This window comes from Carassius auratus, chromosome 44, assembly GCF_003368295.1.
Source record: "Carassius auratus strain Wakin chromosome 44, ASM336829v1, whole genome shotgun sequence".
NCBI classification, from domain to species: Eukaryota; Metazoa; Chordata; class Actinopteri; order Cypriniformes; family Cyprinidae; genus Carassius; species Carassius auratus.
Genome location: NC_039286.1, coordinates 14,457,696 through 14,479,133, shown reverse-complemented (window position 1 = coordinate 14,479,133; position 21,438 = coordinate 14,457,696). Strand labels below are relative to the sequence as shown.

Below are 21,438 nucleotides of genomic sequence, written 5' to 3'. Positions count from 1 at the left end.
CCCTGATGTCTGTCGGAGTATTTTACCTTTACTGTACATCAGGGCTATTCAAATCTTAGCTAAACTGCAGAGTTTAGCTCCAACCCGGATCAAACCCACCTACCTGTGATTTTCTAATGATCCCAGAGACATTGATTGACAGGCTCAGGTGTGTTTGATTGGGGTTGGAGCTAAACTCTGCAGTGCACTGGCTCTCCAGGGCAACATTTGAATAGCCCTGCTACACTTTTATGCATTTTGTAGACACTTTTTATCAAATACAAAAAAGGGAACAAAGCCATTTTCTCCAGATATTGTCAAACCATATTTCACAGGGTCCCCGCGGGTCCTTAAAAAGTCTTGAAATGTCTTAAATACAATTTTCGATTTTTAAGGTCTGAAAATGTCTTGAATCCTGGAATTTTCCATATGAATGTCTTAAATTTCATGTGGGATCTTAAATTTCATGTCCGACTCGTCATTTTTATTTATTTTTTCAACCGCAATTTGACCAGCGTAACATTTGGGGGCAGCACTTCGTGGGTGCAACCTGCATCATTCCATAGGTGACATACGAGTAAGTGATTGATGAACGCGTTGCGTTGATGGTTCGCCACCACGGCAGTTTGCGAAATCGCAAGCATGGGCAAAGACGATAAAGCTGTGGACAAGACCACGATTGTCAGGTCTCGCTATCTTGGTTCTCAGTTTTTGAGCCCCTCAACGGGAGAAGACTTGCTGTAGCACTTTAAGGTAAGACTCTAAAAGTATCATTTAAAATTATTTGAATATGTTAAAATGCTTCATGTGTTTTTGTTATTTCCTAATGAATATTTGGGACAATATATCGATGCGTCACAATTCTTGGATTGATTTAAATTTTTCCGAATGCATTGTGAATTGATTCTGAGCTTAGTTTTTGCAGATGGCGCTCTAGGCTAGTTTTTAACCGAACACTCAAATGCTCACGACGAAGAACGCTCGTGCGTTCTGCTGAGTCTGATTATGTAATTGATATATTGCTTTTATGACGCGAGATTAATGTAAATGCCCCACTGCAAACACCCTTGTACTTCGCTTCAACCTTTTCGAACTTTATTAATTATTTTATAGTAGGTTCAAGTGGTGTGTGTTACGCATATAAATCATGCAGTGGCATCTGCTGTTAAAAACTAAACTAAGAATTGATTCGAGAGAGAATCGCGATGCATTCAGAAAAATTGGAATCGATCCAGAATAATTTCTCGATTCAAAATGCATCGATATATTGTCCCAGCCAATCAGTTAAAAAAATGTTGTGTGTGGGTGACATCTAGGCATAGGACTACTGCATTATGGATGGAAGGCAGTGCTGTAAATAACATTATTATATAAAGCATTCAATATGCATTATGCTTCTTGCATTTTTTTTATGTGAAAAGTAAAATTGAATTGAATCAAATAATGTAGCCCAGTTCATAGTTAGACTCCAAATATCTGTTTTGTGCTTCTCAATTTTAGGTTAACAACGTTGACACTGAACCCTATCACATAGGCCCAATTTGTGAGCATTCTCTATTATGGCTTAACTTGTTTCTCAAACATTTTTTCTTTCAAATCAAGGACCACTTAGCCAATAAAAAAAAAAAAAAAACTTGACATATTTGGCTTAATGATCATCCCTAATGCATGTAAAAATGTAGGCCATTTTAGTCTTCTGAAACCATGGCTAACTTCACCTGCTAATAATGTGCATGATTAGAAAACAAGTCATGAGAAGTGAATTGGAAATGTTCAAAGGTGTCACAGTCCATGTCAGTCATTTTGGTTGATGACTTTTGCTCACAGACCCTCCTTGGTAATCTGGCATGCCTCCAGTGGTCCCCAGACCACAGTTTGAGAATCACTACTTTAGACAAACCATCTAATCTAGTGTTCCTGTAGCTCAACTGGTAGAGCACTGATCTAGCAAGCAAGCAAGTTTGGGGGTTCAATTCCCCGGGAACACATGATATGTAAAAATTTATAGCCTGAATGCACTGTAAATTGCTTTGGATAAAAGCGTCTGCTAAATGCATAAATTTAATTTGAGTGAACATGAATGAAAATGTTATCATTCTTGAGGTGGACTTTGTTTCGATTTTATTTTTTTATAATTTCAGGAGGGCACCAAGGAACTTAATTTAAGGAACATGCTTTCTGTGTCAATGGATGTATCCACAGTAAATTGGAAAGTCATGGATCTCCTACAACTGAAACATGCAATAAATTTCTGATCCTGATCTTTCCTACAATTGTCTGTCATTCATTAGGTCTATGCATAGATTATTGAATGTGCTTGCATTTATCTGTGTCTGAAATGACATAGAAAACACTAATCAGACCCTGAACAACATTTTCTTGGGGGAGAACCCCCAAACCCAGCTCAAGGCTATTAGGCAGCAACATTTAACCATAATTTAGATCAAGTATGATGAAATGGGCTTTTGTAATGTCCTGGGGCTGTCTTCCATGTCTTTTTCAAACTGCTATGAGGGGCCAGAATTTAGAAATTACCTGAAGTACCTTAAAGGCTGATAGTTTATACATAGTCAACCATGTCAGGGTTGTAAGGTCAATCAGCACTTGGTATAAAAGTTTTCGCACCCCTTTGACCTGTCTTGAGCGTGGTTGTGATGAGTTGTGCCACACTAATGCTTCGCCACATCAATCTGTGTTGTTGGACTGAACATTTCCCTTTTTTTTTTGTTTAGATAAAGTCTTAAATTTTCCTTTTAGAGGACTTAAAAAGGTCTTAAAAGTCATTAAATTTGCTGTTAAAAAATGTGAAGATACCCTGTTTCATACACAACGAGATATGCTGATGTTTTAAAAGATTTATTAAACTGGAACATTAGCTGCTAAAACCTGCAAGGAAAACGTAAAGTGTCTTCGGTTACAAATTTTGACTTTCACTGGAAAAATCGGCTGCTTATTAAATGTCTCTCAAATGAATTGTACTTCAAACACAATTCAAAAATTCTATGCATCTGTTATCAAACCTGATTGCAGCAGCAACAATGTACATCTCAGTATTATCATAACCGTGGTAAATTATGAGTCAACCTAAAACTGTTATCTAGATCCAAATAATAATAATGATGGGTCCAAGCTCGGCAGCAGCCGAAATGTTTTAACCATATAATCAGAGGACAATAAAACAATGATTTCTGTTCACAATATTTGAGAAAATATAAAAAAATATTTACAACATTTGACCAACAGGATGCACTCAAAAGTCTAGTACCAAGTTTTAAGAAAAGTATTTAGCAAAATACAGCCTGATTTCTTATGTGGTGTCCATTATTTGCGGTTATAGCTGGTTCAAGCTGAAAGAATCTGGGAACCATGAGCCGCATCTAAATCCAAGCTATAAAACCTGCCGCCACACAGATCTCCTCCAGGGGAACTCCTCTGAAAAGAGCTTGACAGGAAGCAACACTCTTGGTAGAATGAGCTTGAATACATAGCATTGAAGAGAGACCTCATACGCAAGTGAAATAGCATCCCTTACCCAATGAGAAATCCTATTTTGATGCGATGAGTTCTCTGCAGCCAGCAACAAAACACACCAACAATTGGGAGGAATTGCTCCATTGACCAGAGTGGTCCACATAGAGCTTCAAAGCTCGTGAAGCCTCTCGTCCTCAAACAAAGCAAAAGGAGGAGGACAGAAGGAGTGAAGCACAAACACCTGGGAGCGAAATGATGAGAAATAGACCTTGGGAACATAACCAGGCCTGGGTCATAGAAATACCTTAACACGGCCAGGAGCAAACCCCATGCATGGCTCGCTAACAGAGAGAGCCTGCAAATCCCCTAAGCGTTTGATAGAAGCCAACGCCAACAGGAGCATCACCTTAAGGGTAAGAATTCGTTCAGGAGACTCCAATAAGCCCTCCAAGACGATAAGTCCCAGGAAGGAACACTGACAGTGCGCGCATGAAAAATGGCAGCTTTCTTTATGAGGGATGAGAATTAGGGATGCTCAAGAAACACTCGTCGAGCTTAGAGGACTGGGACTCACGCAATTCGTCCAACGGAAAACGGACAACTCCTTCTCAAAAACCGCAAGCCTCATGCCAAAAGTTTTGAGACAAAATCACAGTTCAAAGCACTGTAAAAAGTCTCGCCCCTGTGTGACAAAACCATATATCTAACACACTTTCTATGCAGGTCGAGCATGACGACTGGAAGCGATGAAACTTCATAACACTTCACCACAAGGAGAAACAAGGTTCCACTGAAGGCAATCGCTAAAGTGCAAAAGAGAAAGATGCCAAAATACGGGCCACATAAATCGCTTCTGAAAAAGAATGACCACTTCTGAAGAAAGGAAATCTGAGGAGCAGATGATGCGGTCGCTGGTATAAGAGTGGCGACCTTGTGGCATCGTGGTGGCACCCGCGCCATCAGCCGACGGATTGGCATGATTCCATACGGGCTTAAGACAATCGGCACAGCCAAGGGGCGTTCCCAATACATCATAGCTACGCAATGCTCGTGCTCTTTAAAGTCAAGAGGGATTCTGATTGGCTGTCGATGGTTTTATTGAATAAAAAAGGTCTTATGTTGTTATAGTTGTGATGTGGTAGTATTTTGAGTTAAAGACCGTTCATAATACGAACTATAAAGATTGCAAAGTGTCCAAACCAACAGATGATAACATTGTTTATTATAAGCACGCTGCAGTTTTATTGTCCGCTGCTTTAAATGCTCAAGATATTTAAAGCAAGGGCCAGTTACACAAACATAGCCACTATGATAAGACTGTCTTAAGAAATACTTTGACCAACTTAGACAGTCTTAAATCAGTCTTACTTTTCTGACTAAGATTAGGCCAATCTAACTTTTTTGTACCAGTCTAAGTAGTTTACACAACCAGCCCAGGATGGATTTGACAGGAACAAAAATGCGGCCGAGAGCGATACATACAAAGTCTTGAGAAATGTCTTTCCGAAATAAAAAAATCAGTAGACAAAAACTCCTCAAAATAGTTTTCAAATTTGAGTTGAGAAAATTTACATGCTCTAGAACATCTAGCATCTTTTTAGGCCACCTTGGTACTTGAATCCCATTAAAACCCATTTAAATAACACTACAGGCAAATTAAATGGCACATAATATAATTTTGGCTTGAAAAATTTCACAGATTCATGTACAATGCTGATATAATGCACTGACTTAACACGTCTCATAAAATCAACAAGTTTTGAAATCAACATAAGAGCATTTACATTCTTTAAATGAACCTTTAAAAGGTTGACAAACATCATGCATTTCTGAATAAAGTGCAAAAACTCACAGATTCAGTCAATCGCACTACCAAAGCAACAGCACAGAGAATAAAAAAACATGACATTAATATTGGAGACATGAGTTCTGAAATGCATTTGGAAAAATACAAATGCACTTTTGATTTTGCGCCTCTTTGATTGATCATCTTAGTATGAAAATGTCAAGTATGAAATATTACTGAGAAGGCATTGCAATGATGTGCTGCTTTGGCTCGGCAGTGTTAACATTAGATTGCACATTATAAAACACACCTGCTCAAGTCATTCGGAATAATGATCACATTCGATTTGGGATGAAGTCTGTTAAAAATCGAAAAATTTCCCTTCTAAAAATATATGCATTGTTTTACATTCAACTTCTTTAATGCAGAAGTGCTTGCGTCATGCCGTGACGCCCTCTGCCGTATTGCCATAATGCAGCACGTAATAGTCATGAAAGTACATGAGCACAGCGATCGGCTGGCCGATGATCAGCGACATCCAGACAGCAGCATTGCCATAGTTTCCCCTCAAGAATCGGCCCACAAAATAGGCGAGCGGGATCTGAAACAGAAGCAGAATGTGAAATGAGTCGTTTAGTTTGATGTTCAAGCAATATTGAATATTTAAGACTGACCTGTGCCATCATTCCCAGAAACGCCCAGAGGCGAAACATCTTTAGAGGAACACTCACTAAATACTGGCAAAAAATAAACAAAACATTGTCAGGACTATTAAAGACACAGGAACATAACCTGACTGTAAATCGTAGCAATGTAAGTGAGCAAAGAGACCTCATGGAAAAACGCAGACATGAAGAACACGGCTAACTGAGCTGCTAACTTATTTACTCCTTTCACCAACATGGGCTTATAAAAGTGTCTGAAGGGAAACAGAAAATGAGAAATCAATGAACAAACTGCTGTAAGACATGAACAGACCCCAAAAACTTATCCCAAAACTGATTTCTGTCGTAATATGAACACAAAGCTCAACACTGCTGCAATAAAAATCACCTCTGGTGCACAAATAACAGACAAATCCAATCACATAAGCTGATAAACTCGGCTCACCTTAGGCACCACTTGTGAACAGGAATGTTCCAGTTTGACCAAAAATACGGAATTGTTTCAGAGTTCCTGCACATATAAAGATCATCAGTCAAACACCAAACTTCACTGTGTGAAGACTTTCTCATGAAATGGCATTTGCATGCTATTTTACTTCTGCATTGTGATGCATTAAATGCTAAATTAATAAATAAAAATAAATAATATGCAAATGTGTTTTTAAAAAACTTTTTTTTAAACTATTTTATGAATTTTGGACATTATTTTTGATATTGGTCTGGAAATAAGGATACAACAGTGACTCCAAAAGTAATGCAAGGTCCATTCATTATAACCATAACCATAACAATAACTATATTAGCATCCACCCCAACAGACAATAATGTTCTGTTTATAACAATTGTGCAGTTTTGTTGTCTGCCCCTTTAAATGCTCTTTAAATTTGGATGGATTCTGATATAGCATTGGATTCTGAACAAATCACTCTAAAAAAGTGAATGCAACTAATGAAGTCTGTTTCTCCCACATAATTAAAAAACAATATAACTTTGTTTCTCAGAATTCTGAGGTAAAAATAAAATCAAAAATCTATTTCGCGATAATTCAGAATGATATTTTTTCTCACAATTTCAAGTTAACTAAGTTAATTATGACTTTTCTGAGAATAGTGAGAAAACAATTCCGAGTTATGAGATAAAAGGTCAGAATTATGATAGAAACTCAAAATTGCATGAAAAATGTCAGAATTGTGAGATTGCAATTATCGTTTTTATTTTATTTTTGTGACATAAACAGGCTTCCATATCCAATGATATTATTCCTCTGTGTTATTTTAATAGCTGTGTTGTAGATTTAGCAATTCTCTTATGAGTTAAGGACCGCTTACAATACGAATGATAACTATAAAAAACTGTATAGCGTAAAAACAAATGTAAAATACTGTTGTTTATTATTATAACGCACTGCATTTTTTTTTTTTTTATGTTTAAGCTCCTTAAATTCAAGTGGATTCTGATTGTCAATGTTTTTATCATTCATTATCTGGAAATAAATAGTGATTCCAGTGATACTTCTCAAAGAATTATAAGGATTATTAAAACTTTACAGTTATAGTTATTTTTATAGTTACCATCCTTGGTGTAAATGGACCTTTACTACTACAGGTTTTGATAAGCCTGAATCAGCTCTGGACGGAGGAAGCCACTCACCACCAGTCGCGGTAAAACTCGCGGTCTCCAAACTGCAGGAGCTCCGCTACGAAGTTCATAGAGGAGTGGAAATACCAATAGAAAAAGATGAGCCAGATAAAATGATTGGGCACCTGTAGTGGGACAGGGAGAAGGGGCGGGGCTTGTGCCATTAGACACTCTGAGGAGGAGGGGCCACAAATATGACATCAGCTGTGAAATTCAAGCTGCTTGAATCCTTGATTCTGATTGGTCAATCGTGGCATTCAGCATTTAAATATTTCGTATAATGCTAAACTGTACCATTCAGTTTGCTACATAGTTTTAACATAATACAAAAATTAAAAGTGTTTTCTAAATGAATTATTAGCTGACTGCTAATTAGATTGTTTATTTATGACTATATTGAGCTGATCAGCTGCAAAAGGGAAAACTTGAACTGAATTTGATGAGGGCCTAAATTTCGCACCATAGCCACAGCAGGTTCCACAGTGAAAGCAGTAGAAACCATAAAGCAACAGCATCTGTTTGCATTTGTTTCTCTTACCGCAAGTTTCAGCAGACGTTCAACTATTCTGGACAAATCCATGTCCTGTCAAAAGAGCCAGAGACTCTATGATCAATAAGTAGATAAATAGGATAAATGGATAAAAACAGCATGCTAAAGAAGTGTTTTTTGTATGCCGAACTAGTTCAACCCCTGGCAACCTTCAATTTCAATGCATTTTTCTGTTGACTGATTCATACGTTTTAGCAAGTAAGAGACCTTTTACTATCATTGCACAAAAGTATAGCTTCAGCTTGTGCTTCTCGTGTACTGGACATTGCTTTACTTGATAATGCCTACATCATTTTATGTCTCAAAGGCTTTCAAAAATCTCTTAATCATCACTGTATCACGTTGCATTATATGTTTTGATCATAAAACTAAACATTTAAATATCAAGATATTATTGGGAGATATACTGTAGAGTGACATCTGATATTTATTTCATTTTATGTATGTAGTCTGGTATACTGTTATATAGATCACACTGATTTACAAGCTATCAGAATATCATTGCTTTTTGTCCATATTAATATCAGCATCTTCACCATATTGCATATTGTTGCTCAGTTTAGGTCTCTGAATTAAACTGAGCAGTATATATATAATATCATACTATATGAGAAAGCTAACAAAGCTTGATGTATCAAATATGCTACTTTACAAAACAAACACATGCAAACATTATTTTTGTCTAAAGGTTCAAACAACCATTTCAAAACATTAGGTTTTTCTAAATATAATTTTATATATCAGGCTTTACATGTTTAAAACATTAAAGTGGGATTCTACCTGAAAAGGTTTCATTGAGTTCTGAATCGTCGGAACCATCCACTATCAAAAAATAAATGAATAATAAATAAAAGTCATTAAAAACATCATGCAACATATATACATGAACTTTGATTTAATTTGCATACCTGCTGTATTAGTCCAATCATTAACTGCATTAAAAACAGCTGCAAGAAAGAAGAATTGATATAAAATGATCAGAAAGAGCAAACTGTAAGCGTGTGTCTCAGGAGAGCGTCTGCTGTCATACACTCACCATCTCAAGCAGTCGACGCAGTAAGAAACGCTTCCGGATCCGGGGAGACCGCGGGAAGTTCAGCTCGTAACACAGAGTTGGAACAAAAATAAAATAATAAATGTCTGTAAAAAAAAAGAAAAAAAAAGAAATGAGTTATTTATTAAATTTATATACATTTGAATTCATATGTTCCATCTATTACTGAACCTCCTTCATAACTGTGTTTGTCCTGTAGTGACTGACCTCTGTGTGTGAGGTTTCCTGGATAGCTCACGTGTGTGTATCCAGTCGTGCCGTTGGCTTTGTGCACAGATGGGCCTACAGGAGAAAATGAAACATTAACACACACTGCATTCATTCAGATACTCTCTGCTAAGAGACCAAAAACACAGAGCGGAGTATGATAACACTCCTTGATCATGCTAGAATATGAAACCTCATCAGGTCAAGACTTTTGCAAGTTGGCTTAACAACATTTGGAGTTTAGTTTGAAGTTTACATAACCCAGTAATACTACAGATACCTGTATTTTAGTATCACAGAGATACTATTTTTATATTTCCCAGTTTCATTTTATGTTTAGTTATTAACAAATTACTAACAAATTTAGTTTTTGCCATGTTTATTAGTTTTTGTTATATATATATATATATATATATATATATATATATATATATATATATATATATATATATATATATAAATAAGCAGTCTTAAGTCACTGGGGTATATTTGTAGCAAAAGTCAAAAATGCATTGTACAGGTCAAAATTCTAGATTTTTCTTTAATGCCAAAAATCATTAGGATATTAAGTAAAGATCATGTTCAATGCAGATATTTTGTACATTTCCTACTGTTAATATGTAAAAACTTCATTTTGATTAGTGATATGCATTGCTAAGAACTAAATTTGGACAACTTCAAAGGCGATTTTCTCAATATTTAGTTTTTTTTTTTTTTTGCACCTTCAGATTCCAGATTTTCTAATAGTTGTATCTCGGTCAAATATTGTCCTCCTCACAAACCATACATCAATGGAAAGATTATTGATTGAGCTTTCAGGTGATATATATAAATCTCAATTTAGAAAAATTTACCCTTATGACTTGGTAACTAGATGAATTAAAACATTTTTATATATTTTTTTCAGCTAACATTTATTTTATTTCAAGTAACAAAAACTATTTCAGTCTTACTCTTTCAAAATTTCAGATTTAATTCAATGTATTAGTTGTTGTTTCTCTGTAAGTAATTATAAAACTTACTAGAAAATTTCTCAGTGGAAAATAGTTTCTGCATCATTTTTTTCAGACTTTCAGTGTTTAGTAGACAGTTGCCTGGGTATTTTTGTTTTTTTTATTTCTTTATTAATTAGATACTTTTAATTTGCCCTCAACACTCAGCATGTTTATATAAATGATGCTAATAAGTTCACAGCAAATGTGCTGTTTTTCTTTGTCCAGTATGTGGCACTATGCTCATGCACAGACACTGAGCAAGCAGAAATCACATCTCAAACAAACACTAAGAGCACATAACAGATGACAAAACACAAGATTCATAAACCACAGGTGTTACAGGAGAGATAGAAGAACAAGTGGCAAGTGTTATTGGTGCAAAATAAAAAATTAAATGCAAATCAAAACAGTGCATTCATACAAGAGCAATCTATTGTAATGTTAGCTCTAATGCATGCTATAATTGCTATATGTGCATTGCAATAAGATTTGTGCAATTATGCATTTCAGAACACAGTGATTGTGTATCTAGAAGTGTTTGCAGTCATGCAAAGAAATGCGTGTGAAAATGAAAATATGCCTGATGTCATGATAAAAATGTGTGTGGTTTTTGGTGAGGTTGGAGTGTTACTTACAGGAGTGAGAGCGAGACAGGGTTCGGGCTTTGGCGCGTCTGATCTCTCTGCACCATTTGTTGACATCTCTGTATGAATAGAGCTTGAGGAAGAGAACAGTGAAGACACCCAACGCCACAACACCACCCACTGAAACATAACAACACAAGAACCCCAGAACTTACATACAAGACATATGACATAAACAGTTTCTAAATGTAGTGATACATAGTGACTAGTCAATGTTTATGATAAAAGATTACATCAAAAGCATCATTTTCTCATTAAAAACAACCAAATCACATGGCCAAAAGTAAAAACAACCACTAATAGATTTGTTTTATTTATTATTATTATCTTTTTAGTTAGTGCATGAGAAAACAATGCTATAGTGACACTTTCTTAAAGACCTGAGGCTGAAGGTGTTAGTATGAAGATATGCACACTGATGGAGGATGATACCTGGGGTCATCGAGGACACACTGAGGACTGTACCGGCTGGGACAAATAAAAGAGCTGCAAGATTGATGCAGTGAAGGAATGTTCCGGTGCACTCTGAGACGGTGCCCTGGAAAAGAAATAACACGACTTTATTAAAACCAACCAGCAATGAAAACACTTGTGCTAACAGATGTACATTTATCCTGCAATAAACAAACTCACTCTTTAGTGTAGTTGGTTATATCTGTAAAACTATGTATGCAATTCCCAGCATGCAACTCACCACAGATAGCTTTCTCTCTATGTACAAAGCTGCCATTATAAAGACGTTGGAAACTGCAAAAGCAAACAGATTAGACACGGCACATTGAACTGAGTATGCATGGAATATAGACGTGGATATTTATGCATGACAGAAAGGGTAAATGTGGTGTGAAATGATGTCTTCAGCATGAATCTGCAGTACAGGTCACAAACCACACACACTTATCATACCAATGATCAGGCACGGAGCCGGCCAGCTGTACGGGTCCTTCAGGAAGAGAGAGATGATCTGGATGGGGTCCACCAGAATGCCATATCTGAAGACAAGAGGAGAATTAGATGCATTTCTAATGAGAAACCTTATGTTTTAATGTGTTAAATGTTACCTTGAATTTTTCATCATACTGTGTAACATTGTTTAATGCTAATGTGCATAATGCATTTTGTTTATACTGTATACTGCATATTTCATTTATGTTGATTTTTAATATATATAACAAATGACAAAGATGTAAATATTTGGGATTTTTCCCATAGCAATAAAAATTGGAAGAATGCCACAATGTAAAAACAAATGCAATGCAAAAATTAAACAAAAATCTTAATTTAACAGCTTCTAAAAAAAGAAGCTTTTTTTTATTCATACAAACAAACAAAGAAATAAATAAATGAATACGTTTGGCTGTATCCCTATTGGTGTTTGTTAGGGAAAGCCTCATTTTTGCTAATGCTGAATAAATGTTTTTTAATAGTGAGAACGATCTGAAAAATCCCAGAAGCCAAAGCTCCTGTGTTCAACACCTGATAGAAGCAACCAACAAACCGGAGAGTTTCTTCATTATTACTGCTGCCATTTAACAGGTCTTTCTCCAGAGGACGAGCAGCGATTACTGCACTATACGCTGCTCTGGATGAAAGTCTTTGCTTAATGACAAGTATTTAGTTGCTGGCGGGCACGGTCATTATCTGTCTCATTCAGACGCTTCAGCTGGACCATTAGCCAGAAATTAGTGAGTCACTGAGCTTGAGAAATCACATTACCATTGCCGGTTTATTTATGAATTAAGCAACAAATGATGTTAATGATATACTTACTTTATAAGGTTCTCCAGGACCAACCGTGCATTGGACAGAACCTTTAAACACAAACAAAGAAACCAATTTAATGCATTTGTGGTTCACTTGTATTCAAGCCTACAGGTAACACTAAAGAGATGCACTGGAGGAAAACCTATGTCTAACATTAGAAATATGATGATTTAGATGGTTATGTCAGGCTCAAGTCTATTTCATATGTTTATTTTTATCTAGAATGATATGAAAAAGATATGTAAAAATATCTAATAGATAATAGATATGTAAAAATTGATAGCCTGAATGCACTGTAAGTCGCTTTGGATAAAAGCGTCTGCTAAATGCATAAATTTAATTTTATTTTAATTTAATTTAATTTAATTTAATCTAGAAAATGCAATATTAAGTTTTTGCTCATATGTAATATAGAGCTAAAACATTTATGGTTGGATATTAAAACCAAACAATTATTTTGTATTTGAATCTGATCCTTTGACAGAGTAGTTTTCCCAAAAATAAAACAAAAAAATCCTCCAGAAGTTAACTGTGGATTACTTGTGGATTATTGTGATGTTTTTATCAGCTGTTTGGACTCTCATTCTGACGGCACCCATTCACTGCAGAGCATCCATTGGTGAGCAAATGAAGTAATGGTTTTTAACTTTTGAGTGAACTATTCCTTTAAGATGTTCAGCATACATTTGTTCACTCTAAAATAGAAAGATATATGCTTCTCCCCAGTGAATGTGTGTTGTACAGCTGTCACTAGCAGAGAACAAAGTCTACAGCACAACATCATAGACAACCTCAGATAAAGCTCTCCAGTGTGATAAACACATCTGACCTCTGACCCTTTAGAGAAGTTTCCATGCTTTAGGTTTCTGCGCTCATATTTCAGACTCAGCTACTGAAAACTGACTTGTTCTGAATGTCACATCAGCTTTTTTTTAAACTAAATTCACTGTGATTTGGTGAAATTTTGAATCAAAACACAAGGCCTGAAGACTTTGAGCCACTTGTAACTGCAGATTCGCCGATGATTTATGACAGAGGAGGATTTGCTAAAGACTTTCTCATTCCAAAGGCCATTTGATTAGATTTGCTCAAGGAAAGCTGCCAGATTTAACCCTGACCTCATTAAAAACGTATCGCTAATTGATTTAGCACATAGATCCATGCTAAGGCAAATGCTTAAAGGCTGTGGTTCATTTCATGACACACACACACACACACACACACACACACGCTCTTTTCCAAGAGACTTGTCATTGATTTCAACCTTCAATAAATATTTAGGCCTAAATGTAGGATTTATATATATATATATATATAAATTGCTTATAAAATTTCCATTCCATTCCCATTGGGAGTTTAATGTAAACTAATAAACCTAATTTGTCAGTCATTTATGTATGAATGGCAAACATGCATGACATTAACTTTATTAGTTTATGTTAAAACTTTGTATAATGCAGATTATTGGAGTACATATTATTTTAACAAGAAAATACTATTTTAGTTTCTCTACTTTGATATCTAAAATTTCATGTTCAGTTCAATGTATTACTTGCCATTTCTGTGTAATTGTTTGTGAAATTTACTATCAATCACTGAGTCAAATTTTTTTCTATCCTAAATTTCTTTAATAGTGTAATAGTGTAGAGAGACCCACATTTCTATGTTAACAGCCACCTGACCGGTGGATGTTTTTAGCAAATTTTTTTTTAAAAACAACTCAAATAACACTGACTTTCTATACAAAATGTTGTCACTTAAAAATCTCCAAGCTCTAGTTTTAAAGCATTATTGATTATTGTTTAAACTCAGAAGAGAAACCGAATTAAACTTTGACTTTCAGGACCCTACAGTTGCCCTCCATCTATTTTTTTTCCAGCCGAAATCTCTCAAATGCAGCCGCCTTTCTACTGTACCTTCATAATGATCTATTAATGGATTTAAAACATTTTAGGATATTCATTGGAATATGTTTTTTTTAAATGAAGTAACAGCAATGCGATGGTGTTTCACAGCGAGGATTAACATTGGTTTCAGAATGGTGATTTGCTTTCCATGTCTTTGAAGATGTTGCTCCAGTTTCTCAGCGGTTCAGAGTGAAATAGATGTTTATTTTTAGAGGACGGGTGACATTTCTGAGCATTCATTTAAATAATCTCCAGAAGTGTTTGATTTTTCATTACTGCAGAGAAGAGAGACTCTTTGACAGACTGAGATTCATTTGAAGGACTGTTTGTCTTTTGATTGACACATCATCATAAGTAGCGTTAGCACATACATCCTCAGCATATTACATGTCAGACTCATTGACACTGTATTTATAGCCTGCCGATAGCTGGCAGGATCTGTTAGTGGGTCAAAGTTCATTCTAGGACAGGCAAAGGTCTCTGATAAGAATTCAGCAAAACATCCCAATCTCCAGTGAGATTTGGTATATTATAGAAAAACCAGGGTGCATTTACAATAAACAGTGTTGTTAACTAAAACATTTAAAAGAGTGTTTTTGGTAATCAAAAAATACAGTCTTAAATACAGTAATATAAAAAAAACAGCATTCATATGTAAAGTTACCTTAACAACTACCTGGAATAAAGAAGCTAAGGCTGAAGTACCAAAATTTCTAAATGTAAAACTATTAAACATGTTTGTGGCATTTGAAAAGTTAGCAACTATATTCAATAAATTAATTGAAGTTAAAGTGCTCAAAAAATTAAGAAAACTATTTATATATAAAAAAAGAATAATATAAACCATGGCAAAATAAATGAAATAAGATTAGGCTGATGTACTAAATTTATTCCAATGAAAACTATTAAATACAATTTTCAGTAAAGCTGAAATCAAATTAAATATGAATATAAGATGAAAAACTAATAAATAAATAAAACAAAATTGACCTTTAAGTTTAAGTTGAGGTCCTAAAATTACTAAAAACAAAATAAAATAAATTAAAAATAAATTACAAATAAAATTACTAAAACTTAAACTAGAATTAAACATAAAAATAGAATATAATTCAAAACATAAAAATACAATAATATTATAGAAATAATACTAAAATAAAGCTGACACTGTTGCCTTGTCAGCCAACTGAAATCTGAAATTAATAAGCATACATTGAAGTGATAAAATAAAATTTTAAAGTGAAATAAAAATAAATTAAAGCTAAACAGGAATATTTGTAAAATAAAAATTTAATTAAACTACAAAATAAAATAAATATTGCTAACAAAATGAAAAACATAAAACTATAAAACAGAATACTAAAATTACACTTCAGATAATTTTTTTTTTTTTTTTATTAGTCTTGCTCTATAAATGAGTTTTAAGTCTGACACATGAGATGAATGCATTAAACCTCAAACAGCAACTAGTAAATTACACCATGCTGCTTCTTTTGAGTGGAAAAACAGACAGACAGAGAGAGAGAGAGAGAGAGAGAGAGAGAGAGCGGAGGAATAAACACCCTCTGGGTTGAATTATACGCTTTAATGTGGGAACTCATGTGAATCGAGGCTATCACAACAACTTTAGTTAAACTTCAGTCACTTCTCTCTGTTTTCACTGCAGAAACTGTATTCTGTAACAGCTTGTGCAAACTAACACGTCTGGCATTGTGCTGCATGTCATATGATTATACGAGAACGGAGCCGCGGATAAAGGTCAAATTTTTACTCAATTCAATCTTATTGAGTTCACAACAACCCAGAATGAACTTGACGCGTATAACCGCGATGAAGGGCAAACATAGTCTTTTTTGATCATCATTCAAGCAAATGCATGGTCATAGACATTTCCTTCTAGACAGATTTGATTTCTGTTGTTCCAGATCATCTGAGGACAAACACAGGGAAAGATTCCAGCAGCAGAGAGAACAAAAATAACCAGTGCCATCAGACCCAAGCCATTCAAATGTTCAAGCCGACAGTGATCTTACATTACCTACACACGGCGTAAAGACAGAACCTTACTTCTTTCTCCAAACCCCTACGATGTTTTATAAGGGCCAATGACTTACATTTCCATATGCCTCCAGAGTAGGGTTTATACAGTTACAAGAATAATTCAACCAAAATAAAAATTTGCAATAAATTTACTCACCTTCAGGCCATAAAGATAAGGATGAGTTTGTTTCTTCATCAGATTTTTAGAAATGTAGCATTGCATCACTTGCTCAGTAATGGATGCTCTGCAGTGAATGGGTGCCGTCAGAATGAGAGTCTAAACAGCTGATAAAAACATCACAATAATCCACAAGTAACCCACACCACTCCAGTCCATCAGTTAACATCTGGAGAAGACAAAAGCTGCGTGTTTGTAAGAAACAAATACATTACTAAGAAGTTTTTTGCGAGTCCTCCATAATCTTACTTTCTCCAGTGAAAATGTCGTCTCGTCTGAATAGGGAGAGAGCACAGATAAACAGAGATGCACAGATAAAGCTCTGTTTACAGGCAAAAACAGTCCAAAACTGTTTTGAACAAATATTTGGGTGGATTTTGATGTGAGAGACAACAGGAGAAGGACTTTTTCACAGGGGGAAGTGTTATTATGGATTAAGGATTTCATCTAGAAGCAACAGTTTAAAGTTAACGCCTTAATAATGGCTTTGTTTCTTACAAACACACAGAATTTCACTTCTCAAGACATTAACTGATGGACTGGAGTGGTGTGGATTACTTGTGGATTATTGTGATGTTTTTATCAGCTCTTTGGTCTCTCATTCTGACGGCACCCATTCACTGCAGAGGATCCTTTGGTTTGTGATGTAATATTACGTTTCTCCAAATGAAGAAACAAAACTCATCTAAAGAAAACATGGATATTTTATGGGCATGCAATATTAGACATTAATTGCCATTCGGCCTGAAATCTTAGTGTTCATGTAGCTCAAGTGGTAGAGCATTGCGTTATCAAGCGCAAGGTTGGGGGTTCGATTACCCAGGAACACATGTAGGTAAAAGGTTAGCCTGAATGCAATGTAAGTCGCTTTGGATAAAAGCGTCTGCTAAATGCATAATTTTAAATCTTACCAGCATGACCACACACCAGTTGAGGATTCCTCTGTAGTTGCTGTAGCCGCTGTTGGAGCTGAGCAGCGACTCCTGCAGCTTGTGGCAGCTGAAGAGACAGACAAAATGAGTCAGACAGCAGTTGATCACATGTTTTCTACCCAATAATAACTGCATATGCATTTCTGGTCTACTTTAACAGCTATTGAAGGCCTCAGACTACAGACTGAAAAAGTATTGGACACTTACAGTATGGCATGTCATTGCAGGGAACAACATATCAACAAAGTGTCATCTATTTCAAATAAAGCAGTTCTGAAAAAAAAGGTCCTGCACCATTAGAGTGCATTTACACTTGATATGTTGCTGTCTGATGCAATGACATTCAGGCGTTGTAGCATCCCAGACACTCTTTATAAGACACCAAGTTTATAAGATACACAAGCTAATCGGAGAGGAAATGCTATAGAGTTTGAGCAATATGACTCAGTATACAGGAAGGAAGCTCTCGGTGTGTGTGTGTGTGTGTATGAGGCGTGGTTGATAAAGGTTATTAAAGATTGTGGTCATGATGATCTTATCGTTATTATCAATGATTTCAGATCTTCACACCTTCACCTAAAATGCTTTTTTCTTTTGTGGACAATCTACACCACTGTTGTTACTGCTAACTAAAATGATTTTAAAAGCCATTTGAAAATTAAATATGATTAAATATTCTAAATGTAATATTCAAATTGAAATTGAAAATTTTCAATGTTGACCTGGCAACTAAATTAAATCAAATAAGCTCGAGATAAAGTACTAAAATTATTAAACATTAAATTAAATTAAAATAAATGTATAAATTAATGAAATATTAACATTAAGTGAAAAACGTAAAGTTAAATCAATTAGAAATGTTGACTTGGCAACTAAATGAAATCAACTGAGCTTAAGTTGAAATACTAATAATTATTAAACTTAAAAATTAATTAAAATAAATGTATAAATTAAATAAAATAAAATAAGATCGAAGTCGATGAAGTACTAAAATGACTAAAACTCGATATAAACATTTAAAAAATTACAAAATACTAATAATAAACTATACAAAGCTTTTGTGTCTGGGTCAACTCATTCTACATTTGCAGGACACACAGTATGTATACTATGCAAATGTGAAGATTATTACCAGGAAATGCCAATACCTATATTATCACTACATCATTATATTAATAGCGCAGGAAGCATATAGCACAGGAAGCATGCTATTTATATATATTTTTGTGAACATCATTAAAAACTAAATGAATCTGTCAAATGGAAATGAGAACCGGCGCTACACAAGATCTTTCACTTCCATTCTCAGTTTAGGACTATTATACAATAGAGTGACCCATGTACTGAAGTGAAACACTGTACACAACTGACTGCTGCTAGAGTTATGATACTGTGATTAATCCATGTGCTCCCTTGCCCCATTTCTCAGTCCTGACCTCCCTAAACTTTCCTCCCATTCTTCACTGTGCATATGAAGGCACAAAGCCTTAATTAATCTAGTATAGTGACTATCAAATTCTGAACGTATAGTAATTAACTGAATATGTGCATACAGACAATGTTTAACTAAACTCACATCCATACGTTTGTCATTGGTTAATAGAAAATAAACAAATATGCATGCATGTATAAGAACTTTATACCACTATATGATCATTTGCAACAAAGCAAACTTGTTTTGCTTTAAAAGTGCTCTTGTGCTGTCTTATCTTTAAACTAACTTGCTTTGATATTGTTAAAGTGTTACTATTATGATACATTATGAGATTACCAGGGTGCATGTCCAATAAACAGTGCTGTAATTGTTAACTAAAACTAGAATGATTACAAATAATTTCTGGTAATAATAATAATAAAAAAAAGCTTAAATTAATTAAAATATGAACATTAGATAAAAACTCAAACCTACAAAAAAAAAAAAAAAAAACTAAATCAATTCAAACTGATTACTAAAGTTACTGTATCTAAAGCTGAAACATAAAACGCTAAATAGAAATATTTATAAAATAAATTCATTTTCTAATATATTCATATTTATATTAAATTAAAATGAAATTCTAAGCTAATTGAGAATTTGAGAAAAATACAATATTAAATAAGCACTGCCTTTATGCCTGTGCATATGTACAGTATATGTTACAGTATACTGTAACTGTTACAGTGTTAATAATCGTGCATTATGAAGTTAATAAACAGTGTTGTTATTGTTAACCCAAACTATTAAAAAAACTATGTTTTCGGTAACTGAAATAATGCAAAAATAAAAGAAAATATGAATATTAGATGAAACACTTAAAAATTGGATAAATATAAATATTTATAATAAAATATAACATTCCACATAACAAAATTAATTAATTAAAATGATGAAAACTGGAAAATGTACATAATATTATATAAATAATACTAAAATAAAAAGCCATAGGCCCTGTACATGTATATGTATTTCTGTTACAGTATCAGCATCTTCTTCGATAGAGAGAGCGAGACATGCTGCACAAATCAAGTCAAAAACATATTTTCATAACATAATTTACCTGAAGGAGTCATGGCCAGCATCGTTGTGATTCTTGTGTTTATTCGCTGGTGTTTCGTGCCTCTGCTCTTTCTCCTTCAGCTGCCCGCTGAGCGTCTCTCCCGCGCCGCCGCGCTTCGCGTGGGCTCCCGCCGCGTCTCCGGAGATCGTGGTTCTCCGCTTGCGCCTCGCCGAGCTCCTCTCGCTTCTGTCGCCCATGTTCGCGATTATAATGAAGCAAACAGAGGCATCGTTTCTGTCATGTTCTTCCCGTTTCGCCGATCTTTGGTATCATCCGCGCGTTGCACCGAGCAGGACGCGGCGCAGCAAGCCTTCCGCGCTGCGTAAAAAATGTTGCGCAATGAGCGTGGTGACACCCAGATGCACCATGGCACAATTTCCTCAACCATAAAGCCACTGATCACACTAGAGTTAAAACATAAGTATGTCATAAAAATAGCCATAAAATAGTGTTTGTATAAAGAACTTCGTGTCTCGCTGGTGATGCAATGATAGACATATACAGTATCGTCTAATTCACAAATAGCAAATTGAATACATGTATTTTTTTAGCTATCCAAAACATTTGGAAAGTTTCTGTAAATCTGCCAAGTTTTCGTATAGGCCTTATTTAAAGTCGAAGCAGATTGCTGCATTGTAAACACAAGTTCGGGTTATAATAATTAATATGTTTTCCATAATATTTACCCTGTTTGCTGTATTTCATTCGTTTTAAAGAAAATCATATCAAGAAATGTACTTGGCTTTATCTCTGATGTGAGACAAACATCACATCGTCTGAGATATTTAGATTTATTGCACGTGTTGTTCTGAGATTACGATTTATTTATTATTATTATGATTATTAGTAGTAAATTTACAAGTGGCAGTGTTATTATTACATTCAAATATTGCATCATTATATATTTTAGTCTTCTTATTTTTTTAATTGTAATTATTTTTAAACTATACTTAAACATAATCAATACTCATGTGTGTATGTGTATTAAGTTATTTTGTATTGAAAGCTTGTAAATATAATACACCGCATGTCTGTCAGCAGGTGTTTGAAATGAGCCAATGGCGTCGAGCCTCTCGACGTCTCCAACGTCTTTA

At 34.8% G+C, this 21,438-nt stretch overlaps 1 protein-coding gene across 1 annotated transcript; it reads right to left on the bottom strand.

Moving 5' to 3' along the window:
* Positions 1-4,668: 4,668 nt before the first annotated feature.
* LOC113062620 (diacylglycerol O-acyltransferase 1-like) lies at positions 4,669-20,805 on the bottom strand. The gene is made up of 17 exons (XM_026232597.1): positions 20,345-20,805; positions 17,787-17,874; positions 12,760-12,800; positions 11,896-11,981; positions 11,684-11,736; positions 11,422-11,527; positions 10,981-11,109; positions 9,351-9,425; positions 9,126-9,229; positions 8,998-9,036; positions 8,870-8,911; positions 8,078-8,122; positions 7,552-7,664; positions 6,347-6,412; positions 6,068-6,155; positions 5,911-5,973; positions 4,669-5,837 (listed from the first exon to the last, which is right to left on the bottom strand). Exons 1-17 carry the CDS (start codon positions 20,539-20,541, stop codon positions 5,676-5,678), a joined length of 1,497 nt encoding a protein of 498 aa, XP_026088382.1. The 5' UTR covers positions 20,542-20,805; the 3' UTR covers positions 4,669-5,675.
* Between the last annotated feature and the right edge of the window lie 633 nt (positions 20,806-21,438).